The sequence below is a fragment of the Kryptolebias marmoratus genome, linkage group LG18 (genome assembly GCF_001649575.2).
Source record: "Kryptolebias marmoratus isolate JLee-2015 linkage group LG18, ASM164957v2, whole genome shotgun sequence".
NCBI classification, from domain to species: domain Eukaryota; kingdom Metazoa; phylum Chordata; class Actinopteri; order Cyprinodontiformes; family Rivulidae; genus Kryptolebias; species Kryptolebias marmoratus.
In genome coordinates this window covers 9,507,880-9,523,138 of record NC_051447.1, presented here as the reverse complement: position 1 = coordinate 9,523,138, position 15,259 = coordinate 9,507,880, and the positions used below count along the sequence as shown (strand labels likewise).

General features: G+C 40.9%; 3 protein-coding genes across 7 annotated transcripts in view; 1 reads left to right on the top strand and 2 right to left on the bottom strand.

The window, feature by feature from the left end:
- Positions 1-2,563, bottom strand: part of golgb1 (golgin B1) — a 17,705-nt gene extending 15,142 nt beyond the window's left edge. For both annotated transcript variants that reach the window (XM_017411585.3, XM_017411587.3), the window contains exons 1-4: positions 2,452-2,563; positions 994-1,072; positions 446-637; positions 242-355 (exon numbers count right to left, since the gene is read on the bottom strand). In XM_017411585.3, coding sequence (XP_017267074.1) covers positions 242-355; positions 446-637; positions 994-1,062 — 375 coding nt within the window. In that variant the 5' untranslated portion in view covers positions 1,063-1,072; positions 2,452-2,563. The remainder of the gene's footprint in view (positions 1-241; positions 356-445; positions 638-993; positions 1,073-2,451) is intronic.
- Positions 2,564-4,792: 2,229 nt separating this feature from the next.
- On the top strand, positions 4,793-7,398 carry guca1a (guanylate cyclase activator 1A). Its single transcript, XM_017411714.2, has 4 exons — positions 4,793-4,990; positions 5,906-6,055; positions 6,145-6,238; positions 7,271-7,398. The coding sequence occupies exons 1-4, from the start codon at positions 4,793-4,795 to the stop codon at positions 7,396-7,398; spliced, it is 570 nt and encodes a 189-aa protein (XP_017267203.1).
- Positions 6,155-15,259, bottom strand: part of orc5 (origin recognition complex, subunit 5) — a 14,354-nt gene continuing 5,249 nt past the window's right edge. For 2 of the 4 annotated variants that reach the window (XM_025004982.2, XM_025004981.2), the window contains 10 exons: positions 13,984-14,095; positions 13,637-13,767; positions 13,499-13,547; positions 13,011-13,101; positions 12,858-12,913; positions 12,577-12,689; positions 11,469-11,516; positions 11,253-11,363; positions 9,709-9,821; positions 9,309-9,582 (listed from right to left, as the gene is read on the bottom strand). In XM_025004982.2, coding sequence (XP_024860750.1) covers positions 9,537-9,582; positions 9,709-9,821; positions 11,253-11,363; positions 11,469-11,516; positions 12,577-12,689; positions 12,858-12,913; positions 13,011-13,101; positions 13,499-13,547; positions 13,637-13,767; positions 13,984-14,095 — 870 coding nt within the window. In that variant the 3' untranslated portion in view covers positions 9,309-9,536. Of the gene's footprint in view, positions 6,293-7,317; positions 7,457-9,308; positions 9,583-9,708; positions 9,822-11,252; positions 11,364-11,468; positions 11,517-12,576; positions 12,690-12,857; positions 12,914-13,010; positions 13,102-13,498; positions 13,548-13,636; positions 13,768-13,983; positions 14,096-15,259 lie in introns of those variants that run through there. The other 2 variants (XM_017411711.3, XM_017411710.3) reach the window with 2 other exon arrangements.

Below are 15,259 nucleotides of genomic sequence, written 5' to 3'. Positions count from 1 at the left end.
ATTTTCTGATATGATGAATTTGAGATTTTCATTTGTTGTCATTTGTAATCATCAAAATTAAACGAAATAAATATTTGAAATATATGAGTTTGTATGTAATGTATGAATATAATATACAAGTTTCACTTTTTAAATGGAATTACTGAATTCAATCTACTTTTTCATGATATTCTAATTTTATGACCAGCACCTGTAAAGCTGATACTCCTTTAAAAAGTAAATTTGTAAGAATCAGACTCACTGTTGCTCCTCCTTGTCCCTTCAGTTCAGTTATCTGTTTGTTGAGTGAAGCCATCTTGGCTTTAGCTTGAAGCTTGAGCTTAGTAAAGCGAGCCTCAGCTTCTTCCCTTTCATTCTGCGGATATAAAGCAAACAACACTCCAGCCTCGTCCGCAGTCTTACAGAGAACATACTGGTTGGACACAAACACGAAGGGTTTGTTTACCTTGAGCTGTGCATCTTTGCTGGTCAGCTCCGTGTCCTTCTGCGTGAGCAGCGCCTCTCTGTCCCGGATGAGATCCTTCAGCTGGACCACCAGTTGTTCCAGGTGAGCCAGCCTCTCCACGGTGTCCTCGGGGACCTCGGAGTCCACCGGAGCCAGGCCCTCACCGGGAGGGAGCTGGGGCACGAGCGTTTCCTGTGGAAAGGCAGTGGTTAGACTTGCGTGCAAATATTTAAAGTGCGACAAAAATTAGGTAACTTATCATGGCAATTCAGTTCTACGGAACATAAATGGAAGCATGAAGTCTCATTAAGGAGATTAAAGGTGAGAATATTTCTGCTTTTTCTGCTTTAATTTTGGTTTTGAGCTAATCAAGAGTGTTTCATTGTTCATATTTGTATCTAAAACTTAAGAACCACTCCTCAAAAAGGGAAAAATTGTTTTACACAGGCTTCCAATTTTGATTTAACAGAAGAAACATATTTAGAAACAGGGTTCTAAATTCTGCTCATTATGAAAAAGTGTTAGGACTCATCTGATCATCTTCTTACCTGTTGGTTTCCATCTGCGCCCTCCTCTCCAGAAAGCTCCTGGAGGACTGTGGCCAGACGGCTGAGCATAAAGACAGGACTGTGAGGAGAAAGGGGAAGAAAGGTTTTGCAAATTAATCCTTCCCTTCCTAGCTTGTGTAATCGCCAACTTTCACTTGCAAGAGCAGGCTTTAAATTCTGCTTTCTGTAGAAGGAATGCAACCATCAGTTAACCATGTTTTAAGTCCATGATTCAGAGTCTGTTTTATAATACCTACAAGTCAAACACTTGGATTCTGAAGAACAGTCTGTGAAACTGTGACTGTAAACATAACCCAAAGCATATTTGTTTTATTTTGCGGGCAGGAGGAAGAAGCTTTATTGTTTGTTTTAACAGGAATGAACTTTAATCTCCAACTGTTTGTCCTGCTGTAGTACAGCTGCAGAGAACAGGAAAACAAAATAAAGATTCAATACAGGTTTGTATTTTGAGTCAATACAACGCATAAATGTCTGAAATCGCCTACAGATGACAGTGAAACATTACACATTACTCCTGTTTAATACCAGATTTTAAGTCACTTGTCAAATAAGTTTCAGAACTTTGCTTTGTTTTCTACTGCCAAAAGTTTTAATGGTAGGGACCTTTTATCCCAATTTACAATGAGGACTGAAATGAAAAGCATCCACTTGGGATTGTTTTCATCTTTGATAGTTTGTTTATCCAAGAGCAGCAAAGCCTAAACATATTGTCGTGATAGTGAAATGACAGAATAGGAAAACATATTTACATGTCAGAAAAAAATGTACATTTACTGCATTTCTGAATGAGCAAATAGCTGACTATTTTACTTAAGTTTTACAGTGTTTAAAAAAATTATCAAAATAGCCTGAAGTCTAAATAAACTGCAGAAGGGTGTCTCTAGTCATAAATGTTTAATTTTAACATAAATAATTATGTCTTTTAAGATTTATTTGTCAAAACGAAACGTATTTACTGGCTGTACAGAACTTTGACAAAGTAGAAAAGCAACTAAAGCAATGCAAAATTGTTGTCCCCCCCCCGTCTGGGTTCTCCGGGATTGTCCGAATGGAGCCGACTCTTCCCGATCCTGCTGGACACTCCATTGCGGCTGCGTCAATCTTTTAGTAGGCGGAAAAAAAAGATTATGGCTAGCTAACACGAAATGTACGGCAAACTTCCCGAGCTGCAGGACCTTCGCGTCTGAAAAACGCAGTGAACTGAAGATGTCGACCCGGTGGCGCGGACGGGATGCTTCGTGAAAGACCCCTCGGTGTTTACCGTCGCCGCCGTTTCCAGGATACAGTGAACTAGCCGAGGCTACTTTAGCTAGCTGGCGATGTTAAATAAGGACAGCGTCTTTAGAGCCTCGCGGAGTTTTTCCTCCTCTCCTCCATGACAACAGTTTCCTAACGCAGTCAGCACCGTGACTTTGAAAGTGAGCGCTTCCGACTCACCTGCGCGAGCTTTCCTCAGGTAAATACGTCTGCTTTTTTTTTATTTTGCCTCTTATTTCCTCGGATGGATTTCAGAGCCACATCACCAAACAGTCCCGGAAACAAAACTTTCTCTGCTCTGATTGGACAGCCGGGGATCGGCAAGGGACCGTCTGCGAATTTTAAGGCGTCCGCTCCTTCTCAGGGAGGACCTGCCTAAATAAAGCGGCTTTGAAAAACGAAAAAAAAGAGAGAAATGACTGTCTGATCTGTAAAACACAACTTTGATGTTCTGACTCTGGATGATTGTTTTAATAATGGCAAGGCACGAGCAAAGGGTCAACCTGATCATCAACCACGGCAAGCAGCTGGGGAGGAGCCTGCTCCTTCTGGCCCACTACACCACAGTTTTTGTGGGGTTTGTGGGGCGCTTTGCTCAGTGGGTGGTGCACGCAGTGAAGTGGACCAGCATGTTTGCACGCTGCACCACATCTGCTTTTGACTTCGTCTACCAACATCTGCACTGGGGGAAGAGGAGGAGTATCAACGCTGGCGCCAGGGAGATCTGCCCGAGCTCTGACATGGAGCCGCCGCAGTGACTTCACGTTTTAACACCTTATTTTTATTTTTTAAAGAAAACGAATGAAGTGAACGCTAAATAAGATGATGAAAACTGAAGGAGGAAAACGAGGCCTTACTGTAGTCAGAAATATACTTTTCAAGCTCCTTAAATGTAGTTATTTTCGTGCTACACATAATGTGTGTCCATGTTAAAGGAAAGCTTCTGTAAAATGTTACAGAAGTTGTTGCCAAATCATTTGTCGTACCTGACTGTTAACAGATGTCTGTCGCAGGGTATCGCAAACTAGAATCTAATGTTTTTCCAAACATTGTTGCACTACAGGAGAAACGATCTCCCAGATAAATAAATTAACCTCATCATGTTTTCTACTCATTACCTGTAACTGGTTACATGTAAACATGCACTTTTATTTTGTTTTTAACCTTTAGCACTCCTCGACTGTACTCCTAAGGCAACTTATATCGGAATTTAACCACTTCTGGCATTTAATTTTTATTTTATATTATCTTGCAAGTTTTATTTTGATGTTGTGCTTTGTAAAACATAAGCTGGACAGCACTGTGTATCCATTATGTCAAGTTGTACAAACTTGCCAGTAAAAAACAAATTGATTTACTACTTTTACTTCATATTTCACGTCATTCAGAAGCACTTACACAAATGTATTATTTTACGCTGAGATCAAATAGCTTCCTGAAGGTGTTTTGATCCTATTTTCACCAACTTGAGCTGTAAAGACTTTAATTTAAGTCCGAGGTGTTCAAATAAACGTCTTCACTAATCTTCAGTAATCTTGTTCATCTGCAGGATCGAAACGCTAGTTAAGTTGCAAATAACTTAAGCCTCAAAGTTATTCAGATAGTTTGAACTCTCATTTTTAAAAGCTAGATAAAAAAACGTTCATTTCTTTGTATTTTATGGTTTAACGTCACAAAACCCAAATTAAATTCGGGCAGCTGGTATTCATACACTTGCGGTGTTTTTAGATTATATTCCTATTAACAGACTTTACTCATCATTTATACACAGCATTAGCTTTTCTAACTGAACTAATAGGAAGAACACAAATAAAAGACAAAGTTTTAACTTTTTTCAGCTTGGTTTTGGTTTTATCTCCAATGCCAGAAATCGTTCACGGTCTGAATTTATCTTTAAGTGTCTAAAGTGAACAAAAAGGTTTGAATTTTAAAACAAATCCACTTAAAATAACCAGGTTAAGTCAGGACGTACGATACGCCATTCATCTTGCTTGAAAACCTTCTTATTGGAGCAGTTTTAATCAAAGGTTTGCACAATGTTGGATTATTTTAACGCCTTCATCAGCTGATGATTTGCTGATATCTTTAACTTAAATAATGTGGAAAAGGGGATGAGGAGTGTGTTCATTTCTGGTGATTACTTAATCATATCTGCAGATCCACATGCAGAACAATATTTGTCATCAGGCGTTATGAATGTCTGCATGTGTTTGCACGTGACAGACGAAAGCAGTGCCATCCTCGTCAGCACATCTCGAGGGGTAAGCAGAACAGTCAACCTGTCCTTTTAACGAGTGATTAAGATAATGAACTTACAAGTTTACGGGGGATTGAAGCCAGATTAGAGCCAGTGAGAACATCGGGGGGAAGGGAGTGGAAACGCAGAGAACTACAAAAGGTCTCGGACCAGCCGACGCTCTCACCCCGAACAGGTCCCGGCGTTGTGTGACTGTGAACAGGGATAACCTCCGCTTCACAGTAGACCAGTTGGACGGCGAGGCTCGCGCTCCACTGAGAGGAGATGGGTAACTCGACGGGTTGCACCGTGGACGACCTGCAGGCCGTGGAGATGCACCTGTGGTACAAAAAGTTCATGACGGAGTGCCCCTCGGGTCAGCTCACCCTGCACGAGTTCAAGCAGTTCTTCGGGCTGAAGGGTCTGGACCAGGAGGCCAACGCCTACATCGAGCAGATGTTCCGAACGTTCGACATGAACAAGGTGGGATCAGTGACACTCAGGGAAAAAAAAAAAAAAACTGACTTTCTGAAGGTGTGAGGGATTTTTTTTTTAGATGCAAAAATATGCACGTTAAACTTGACATCATGTCATTCTTTTAAAGAGACATTTGTACTTTAAATAAACAGAAAGTAACCTACGATAAAAGCCAAATGTTGGGGCTTTTCTTTTCTAAATTCATGCTTCTGTTTCCATCATTGTCAGGAAAGTGTTTGAACTACTTATTTTTATTTTTCCACATGGATTTGCATCCATTTAAGGGGGCAGTAGGTGAACAATTTTACTCCAGTGAATGTAAGGTCATCATCTTTCACAACTCAAAACGGTGCCATCCAAAAGTTTAGGACGTTCTCTTTGGCCAAAAAGTGACTTTGACAAGAAATCCAGGGTCAAATTCAAGCAATTTCATTTAATTTTAACAAGTGAATTATTTCACCAACAGTTTCAGCATCTCAGTGGGTTAAAACATCTGCTGGATGGTTTTACAGTATTTAGTACGACACAAGAAAGCAGAGAAATTGCTAAAGCAAAACTACAGCTACACCTTTAAATCGACCTCAAAACCTTTGAAACTTTTAGTCCCAGTTTTTCCGCTCAGATCAGTTTAATTGGGAGCATCACGTCATTGCAGGATTTCCGTTTAAGAAGCTATATTTATTCTCTTCCTAGTACAACAAAAGGCCGCCATAATCTCTGTGCGTGATTGGACAAAGATTATCTCTTAAGTCGATGCTTTGATGCTCGGCTGTTAGAGACGCAGACAGCTCCTGGAGATAATCCCCCTCCATGTTGGTAAAAGGGAACAGATGTTGCTGGTTCACTCATTAAAACTTGAAAATGTCCGGCCAGGTAGCGGTGCATCGTAATTTGACGTTTGGCGCGGCTTGTTTTCTGCAGGACGGCTACATAGACTTCATGGAGTATGTGGCCGCCCTGAGTCTGGTGATGCGAGGGAAGATGGAGCACAAGCTGCGCTGGTATTTCAAACTCTACGACGTGGACGGGAACGGCTGCATCGACCGGCACGAGCTGCTGAACATCATCAAGGTAGGGTCGCACCCGCCGCGGCGCGTTTTTCATTCGGCTTGTCCTCAATGCAGCGAGCTGACTCTCTCCTCCTCCTCTTCCTCCTCCAGGCCATCCGTGCAATCAACGGGAATGAGAACCAGGAGGCAACAGCCGAGGAATTCACAAACCGTGTCTTTGATAGGATTGATATAAATGGAGATGGTGAGTGTGTGGAAACGCGGGTGGGTGGACGAGGTTTAGAAATCTGAATCCAGTCTGAAAATAAAAACAAAACAAAAAAAAAATTTTTTTTTGGGGGGGGGAGGGGAAGCAGCAGTGGGTAAACGCCAAACAAAATGAAGAAAACCTTGAATAGCTGAGTTTGAAGGGCAGATTTAGGCTGAACTTTTCTACGATACGTTACAGTAATGTGCCACCAGTTGAGTGTTAGATATGTCGGATTTGATGAATTTTATGTTTACAGATATGAACTGTCAAGAAACACTCAGTCTTAAAATCTGATATTCTAAAGAGTTTTTAGGTACTTCCGTGTATGCATCATTAACAAATCTGATTCATTTATAACTGCAGAATATGAAGTCACGTCTAAGAGAAGGTATTTTTTTATGTAATACACTTCCAAGAAACAGAAGCCTGAGGTTTGACGGTGCATCGTGTAGATGCTTCATGTCTAAAATTTCTTAAGATAAAATAGGCTAACCACCTACTTCTATTTCTAATAATTTTCACTAATATTTAAGTGAGAAGCTAAATTTGTGATGATCTTTAATCAGTATTAAAAGACGCGCACCGCAGCTCGAAGAAAATGTAAAGTTTTAGGATTAAAAGTTTCAGCTGTATACAATGGATAAATCATCTTGACCTTTGCATCATTTGTCTTTATTTATATTTATTTGCTCAGGTTTTAACTAAAAGCTCATCTAACAGTGTAGTCAAATGAAATCTTAATAGTAGGGTACATTTTATACGCGAGTAAAAAGTCTGGTTTTGACATGTTGGAAAAGATGTTAATATTCAGACATGCAATGAGTGCGAGGGGATTGAAATAATAAAAAAGAGGAAGTGGAAAAAAAGAAAAAAAAGAGGGGAGGATGCATGTTTGAGTGAGTCGTTAGCATTTCAACAAAGTGTTCACCAGTTCTCCAAACTAAAAAAGGTCATTTAAAACCTTTACTTTATTTGGAGTGGCTGTTCTTGTTGTTGTTTTTAACTAATTCTTCTGTGTTAAAACAGGTGAGCTCTCTTTGGAGGAGTTCGTAGAGGGCGCTCGCAGTGACGAAGACTTCATGGAGGTGATGATGAAAAGCTTAGACCTTCGCCACATTGTGGCCATGATCCACAACAGGAGGCGCAGCGTTTAGGATCTGTCCGTCCAACTACCTCATCCTCATTCGACCTGGGTGCTTCAGAACCTTGCCTCTGGTGGGGAAAAAAATAATAAATATATATATAAAGCGAGATTTCTATTAAGATTGAATCTATCTTAATGCGATGGCGGCGCGCTGCAAACGCAGACATATCTTAAGCTAAATCTCCAAAAGGAGTGACACGAATGCACTTTAAGCGGGCTGACTCATCCAAGCCCCGCCGACTGGCCATTGTCCTTGTTTAATAATGGCGAGCTCTCCCAAGGCCACCCTGGCGTGAAGGATGATCCTTCAGAAGGACACCCTGAGGGACGAGGCAAGGAGATGGCTGGGCCCCGAGTGGCGATTACGCGCACTCGACTGCGCGTCCCAGATTCGTTTGGTGTTCTGTGTGGAGTCCGTCTGCGTCGGCCTACTCGCGTCTCCGTTTCACCTGCTGGTGCCTGGGGGGTTAACGGCAGGAAACGGACTCTGCAGGACGGCTGAACCGTCCCATGCTAATTTCATTAAGTCTGTGGCTGCAAAACAGGGGGAAGGTGACGACTCAGGAGAGAATCAGTGGAGTGTGTTAATGTTTATCTTTTTATATCTTTTATATGTAATATAATAATATAAAAAAATAAAGGCTTATTTTGCAGCATGTCTGTGTGGGGGTGTACTTCTTGGCTTCTTATTCTGCATCTCTTTGTACAGAACAGGTTTTATTTCAGCTTTTGCCCGTTTCATGCTTAAAGCACTCTTTGTGCTCCTGGATGTGTTTTATGTTTTATAGTTTGATGCAGCTACATGACGGATTGGCAAGTAATCTGACTTGTTAAGCGTTAAAAAGGCAGCAAAGTTTTGGTAACATCTACCTAATGTAACAGGAGAGGATGTCGCTCCTAATGCCTTACCTGCCTTGTTCAGGGTGTGGCTGACTTCACTCTCTCCCTCTCCTGCTAAAAACAACCTCATAGCTTTCACAACTCCGCTGAGCAGGAGGCTAATGCTGCTGGACTGGAACTCTGCAGCTCCACCTACATATACAAGCTAAATTAGAGCTGGTTTATTTCCTTAAAGTGGAAAAAAAATATCTGGCTAATTTGGCTGCGAGGCTGGATCATTTCAACTAACTTGACATTCCTGTCTGTCCTGTTCAAAATACAGGGAACAGTGATGAGTTCTGATGTGTGTGTATATTTATTTTAAGTCCTTTATTTAACCAGGCAAGTCCCATTGAGACCGGCCTGGGCCTGAAGGCACCCCAACATCCATGTCTTTAGACTTATAAACACTTATGAAATGTGTGTCTATTTACAGATCTTTTGTTTCTTATAATATATAAATTTATTTATTCATCTAATCATTTTTCTTCTACATGTTCGTTAGGGTTAGGCTGGTAGTTGTTGATTAAAAATGTAAGAAATTTAATAAACAAAGTAATAAAGACAAAAAACCTTCAGTAATATCACATTAAATATATAATATCACCACACAATAATATAAAAATAACTTAAATCTTAAGTTACCATCAATTACCCTTTTTTAACATTTACATGAATTGAAAATAAATGGTTTTACTGTACATACAAATTTACAATTTGCATTAGATGCCAAATCTACACTTCATTTCAGACATCTTTAGAGTTTATTCATTTTTAAGTAGCTGGTAATAAAGACTGAAGATTTTATTTGTAACCCTCAAAAGCCCTTCTCACTTTTCAAACAGAAACTGATTTTTATAAATATCAAACTAGCTGGTGAAGTTCAAATATTATTAATTTATGAACTTGTATTGTTACCAGTCTCCTAAGAGGCCTACAGTTCTTAACATGAGAGTCACAAGACTGAGACGTAAACTAAAGTTAGAAGAGCTTCAGGAGGGTTAAACCTGAAGGATAAAGAAACTAAAGGAAGATAAGGTGATGTCATCAATGGAGTTTAATTTGTACACATGCAAATATTTCAAATGATCAGAGGCACATCTTTCAGCCACAAGGGGGCAGCGACATTATCAGATTAACTTTCCTCCACATCACGGCCATGGTTCTGTTTATTCTGCCAAACACTTGTCCTTAAGTGTGTTCTTGCAGAAATAAATCTGTTTTATCTTACTGTCACCGTGCGTCATCTCTCCTCCACGCGCCGCAGGCTCACAGGAAATCGTACAGATACTTCACGATCTCAAAGTTCACGGTCCTGGAAGATAAATCACACCGAAGCACGTTCTCTGTGAGACGCCGGGGAAAAAAAGGTCAGCTACCTTAAATAATGTGGCGAGTCTCGGCCGCGCGACAACGGACAGGCGAGCGTACACACGCTCACCTGGAAACGGCGGTAATGAAATCCAGGGAGACGGCGCATTTGTACTTGGGGGCGTCGAGCTGGTCGTCGTGGCTGACCTGAACCAGCAGCTGCAGCGTCACCAAAGAGGAGATCTGATCGGAGAGAGAAACGGAACGATTCCTGATTCTGTAGCTTCTTCATTTCACTGCAAACACTGAAAGGCAACAGCTTCCTAAAAGCCTTTTATTCTCACAGCCTGAAATGGGCCTTTATCTGTCTTCAGATCTACAAACTCATCTACAAGTATTTGTTCCATAGCCTAGATTTATAATGAAATAATAAACAAATTCCTCCTAAAATTGTGAAAATACGTAACATCTAATGTCCTTCTCATTCGCTTCTCCGACAATTGGAACAAAGTGTGAAACTATTTTAGATATTTTACGTTATCTAAAGGTTTCGAGTAACTTTAAGAAATATAATCACCAAAAAAATGCAGGATTTTATTTTCTCAGAGAACAGAGACAGTAAATAATAGTGGCCTTCAGGAAGGCAATCAGAAACACTATGAAGACGTTTGGTCAAGTTTTCCTTCTCTGTGACTAGTTTGAATGTCAGCTTCTGATGAGAAAATAAAATAAAAATCCAAAGAATTTCATTTAAAAAAAGAACATCTTTCAGACTGGTAAGCATTGGGCTGGATTAATAACGTTCTGAGCTTTTGTTGCGAGCATTGACAAATAAAACGGTTTCGTTAAAAAAAATATGAACAAATCCATTCATACGAAGACGAGAAAAATCAGCAGAGCAACGACAAAAAGATGATGCCCTCAGGAACAGAGTAAACACTGTAAAATCCACGAGACTACACAGAGAGAAAGGAGCTTTTTATACTTTCCAAACCTAAACAAAACAAAAAAAAAACGCTTCGAAGAGGGGTGGATATAAAAGCATAGCAATGAATCACAAAAAAGTAGAAAAATGTTGCAAAAAAAGGTAAAAAATGACAAAAAACAGCTCCTTAAAACTAGTAACAGAAAAGAAGACGTTTGCCAAAGTAATAGTTTACAGAGTAAATATCCTGACAGATGGTTAAATGTTTGCTTTGGCCCATTTTCTTTTGTTTTATTAAGCAGGAAATTATGAAATGAAAAAGTAATTTTGCCTAAAATGTTAAACAAACACGTCTTTTAGAGTCCAGATGAGCTTTTACTTTTAAGCCAGAAGGTTTTAAATCATTAAATCCCTTTTTGTAAAGGATGGGGTTGCTTTCAAGGCAGTACTTCATCTGTATTTAAATAGTTAAAAAATATAATCATTTAAGGCTTTGAAGGCTAAAACTAGATAAGGTCTTGTTTCAAGGTGATTCAAAATGAATACTGGCTTTTTTTTTGTTTTTTACTTCTAAACTTTGACAAGTTTTTGAGATTTTGAACATCTTGAGTGTCAGTTTACATCTTGAATTAAATTTTAAAAATCCTTTCAATTAAAGAATTTTGTCTCTTGTTGAGTCAAACCCGTCAGCGTAAAAACTAAAGTGCAAAGAAATGCTTGTAAAGCGTATCTTCCAGCGGGAGTCTGACCTGCGAGAAGATGCTGGCGGTCGGCGCGACTCTGCTGTCGACCACGCTGTAGAAAATGGCAAGCAGACGGTCCAGAGGGAAGGGCTTCGGCCCCAGAAGGTGGTTACTTGTCTAAAATAAAAAGATCAATTGCACGAGTGTTATGTTAAGGTTAGAATTTAATCTCCTTAAAGATAAAATGCGGGACAGAAACCAGGGTGAGATCAGAGCAGTCACCTTTTCGTTTTTCTTCAAGAAGTTGGTTTTCTTAATTTTGCCATGATGCTGTGGAGCAGAAACAGACGGGAAATCAGATCTCACAGTCAAAACAGGACAGTTTAACAGGATCCTTCATTTAGACTACCCCGCAGAGACAACAGATTTAAAAAGGTAAACATGTAAACAATATAGATCAAAATTAGAGAAGAGTTCATTTTTTGGGGGTCCACTCCAACCCGGTGGGTTTCTTGGTCATAATTTTGTTGCCAAAGATTTTCCAGAGGTTTTCGATGGGGTTTAGATCAGGACTCTTCATTTTTATTTGAATCTCTTCAGTTTGGAGGACCTGCTCTCCCCGCCTCGCTGTGTTTCATCGTCCTGGATGAAAACTGCTGGCTGATTTGGTGACGAACGCCCGACAAACGTCAAAGAAGGTTCTGGTAAACTTTTGCGTTCACTTTGCCATGTAGCAAGTCCTTCCCCAAACCGTAACACCTCCTCCTCCATCTTTTACTGACTTCTTTACACGCTTTGGGTTCAGTCGTTCCCCCATTTTGACGACAAACAAAATGTTTCCCATTAGACCCAAATGAATTAAACCTGCTTTCATGACTAAAGTATACCTTGGACCAGGTCTCCTCTGTCCACACAGTATGCTCCTCAGCATCGCTGCGGAGCGGGCTTTCAGTCCAAATGCTCTTATATGACATATTTAAAGTGTTCAGATCTGAACTGGTGAACAAGTCCAGCTGCAGCGTTGAACCGAACATTCTCCGTATTATCCCGCCTCATCTCGCGTCTGTCTTTCGAGGACGACCGGCCTTCTTGGGGGACTTGGATGAGTTTGTAATATAAAGATTCTTGAAGCCACAGACTTGGACCAACCAACTTCTCTTGCAATGGCTGACAGGGACATCCCTTCGGCCTTCTTCTGGACCAACTGTCTCCAGAGGGCTTCAGTCCCCTTTGAACGGCTCAACATCTCACAAAGTCAGGCTGCCAGTTAAATAGGGTTTGTCAGGTGGTTAAAGAAATCATCAGGTGTCAAATTAACACCAATAACTGGTATATATCTACAGATATATATATATGTGTGTGTGTGATGTTGGAGATAAAAGTAATGTACCTTCAGAAAGAAGCGTTTATCTGTGCGGGCAGGGTTGTAAGAAGCCAGATAGGCAGCAATCAGCAGGAACTTGGAATAATAAGGAAGTTCAACGTGAGTATGAGCCGACAAACCTTTGAAGAGAGAGGGAGGGAGGAAAAAAAAACGTGATAAATCATCACCCTAACGCTTATTTATAGCGTTCTTTTTTACCTCACAGACTTAAAATATAACTGCAGAACGAATCTGTGAAGTTCGGAGTGTCGTCACCGAGTGCAGCAGAGGTTTATGTGTGTTGGCACCTCTCAAGGCTCCAGCCTCGTGCTCCTCCACCTGCTGCATCTGTTCCCACTGAAGACTGCAGGGGAGAGGAGACACGCAGGGGACAATGAGACGCGGCCTGTTTCAGCCTGTCAGACAGATTATTTTGATAGCGATTTAATTAGCCCTCAGACCTGGACACCTCTCGGAGGTAAACGGTCTGCATGGCCTTTTTCAGATGAGGCTCGATGTTTTTCCACAGCTTGTGTGTGTCAGTCTCTTTCACTAAATACAAAAACAAAATACAGATAAATCCACAGGGAGAGCGTGCCTCGTAACGTCTTGTATATTATCTTTAAAACCAGCAAGTGAATTCATAGGAAAGTTTGCACTCACAAGAAAGTAAAACTTATTGTTCAACATTGTTTCTAATCTGTATTTACGGGCTGTAAATTGTCCTCAAATAAAATGATCAATCCAGAAGAAAAAGTTTATTATTAGAAGGCCAAAAGGCCGCCCATTATAAACCAATCGGGAAGTGAAAATGAAGCCAAGGAGGCGAACATTTTACAATAAAGATTCATACTCCAAATACAACTCCTCCTAATGAGGTTTCAGCTCCAAGAGAAACCACAAAAGTTGAGCTGTCTAAAGTTAACTTAAATTAAGGATCATCTTTTACCTTTTCCTGCTTCTAGGGGCTCACAAAACTTTGGGAAGTTGAGAGCAGCCTGGTTAGAAAGAAGAAGAAGAAGAAGAAATTAAAAAATAACCCAACATGAAGGCTGAGGTGACTTGGGGGGAGTTTTGTGCTTCTGACCAGGTGTCGCAGCTCCCTGAGGTCCCGGCAGACCGAGTAAAAGACTCCCAGCAGGATGTTGATGTAGGAGGAGTAAAACTCAGCCGAGTATGAAGGGTGTCTGTCCCTGGACAAAATCTGCTGCAGCTCACCTGCGGACAGACGAATCGGTAAACGCGGCGAACTGGAGTTCGTCTCTGTAGCAGCGGTCGAGATTCTCTGAACTTAAACAGCGCGGGGGGTGGGGGGGCTTTGTGGAGAGATCTTGCTCTGCTGTCGCCGTCTGAGGCATTGGAATAAATTCGCAGGTGCGGATCTCACGGCTCGCAGCACGTGCGTCGTTATTATGCGGCGTTGCGTGGCAATACCTTTGCTGTAGTCGGGGAAGTGGAGCAGAAGGGGCTCAAAGCAGCCGGTGTTCGGTCTGAACGTGTCCCAAACTATTTCACTGAGCAGGATGACAGCAACGTTGTCCTCCACCTGAAGAGAAACATGGACAGAGTGTCAAACATGCTTTTATTAGCCACTACACTTCAGCGAGAGGATGTTTCCATGGCTACAACCACCTCTCTTTATTTAATTCATATTAAAGACGAAACACCTCAGTTTAAGCAATGCTTTGATATATTTGTATTAGTGAAAGAAAATGAAGAAATTAAATTTCACAGTAGCTCCTAAATTACACCTGAATGCCTCATGAAGTCAAATAACAGCTTTATTATCATCCCCGTTTGCTTATAAAAACAGGTGAGAAAATGAGTTTACATTTGCAGCAGCTTTGCAGAAGGAAGGGAAGATTGAGTGCCTGTTTTCCACTCTCAAAACATAGTTTGTGCATGTTGCTGCTACTTTCTTTTTTTTTTTTTTTTTAAGTATGCTGACAAAGTCACAAAGCTGCCAAAAATAAAGAGAAACTGTCAGTGAGTCTGTAACAAAGAGAGAAAGCAGGAACGTAGCCAAGCTGTGTGCAGGAAGAAACTCTCCCCCCCCAAAAAAATCACAGCTTTACAGAAGAAAGTGGCTCATTAGGTCCGAGCAGCGACAGCGCTGCGAAGGCCTATTGAATCTGTACTGTTGAATCTGTACTGTTGAATCTGTACTGTTGAATCTGTACTGTTTCTTATTATTTTTCTTGTCCGCATAGAAACGCTAATTTGGAGGTTTAAACATATTCAAAAAGTCACCAAACTTTACCCAAAATTGTCCCCCGCGAAAAATTTAGTATTTTAATGGAATCAAAAATGGGCGTGGCAAAACTGCTCCACAGCACCCCCTAACGTGAGATAGGACAAACCGTACACCGTAGAGATCTAAAACTTGGTATGTAGGTAGAACACGCCAAATCAAGAAAAAAAGTCTCTTGGAGGTATGCCCTAAAATGTACAGGGAGGCGGCCATCTTGGGTCAAAGTGCAATTTTTGGTCATTTTCGATTTTTGCACACCTCGAACTTTAACAAACTCCTCCTAGGGATTTTGAGCGATCAGTTTCAAACTTGGTCAGTATGCAGCTGAGGGACGGGGGATTAAAAGTTATCAAAACGGTGAGTTTTCGAGCAAGCTGAAAAGGCGGGGCCTGGCCTCAAAGTTTGCCTTCTCGCCATAGATTTCAAAACAATACAACTTTCACATGGAAAGACCAAACT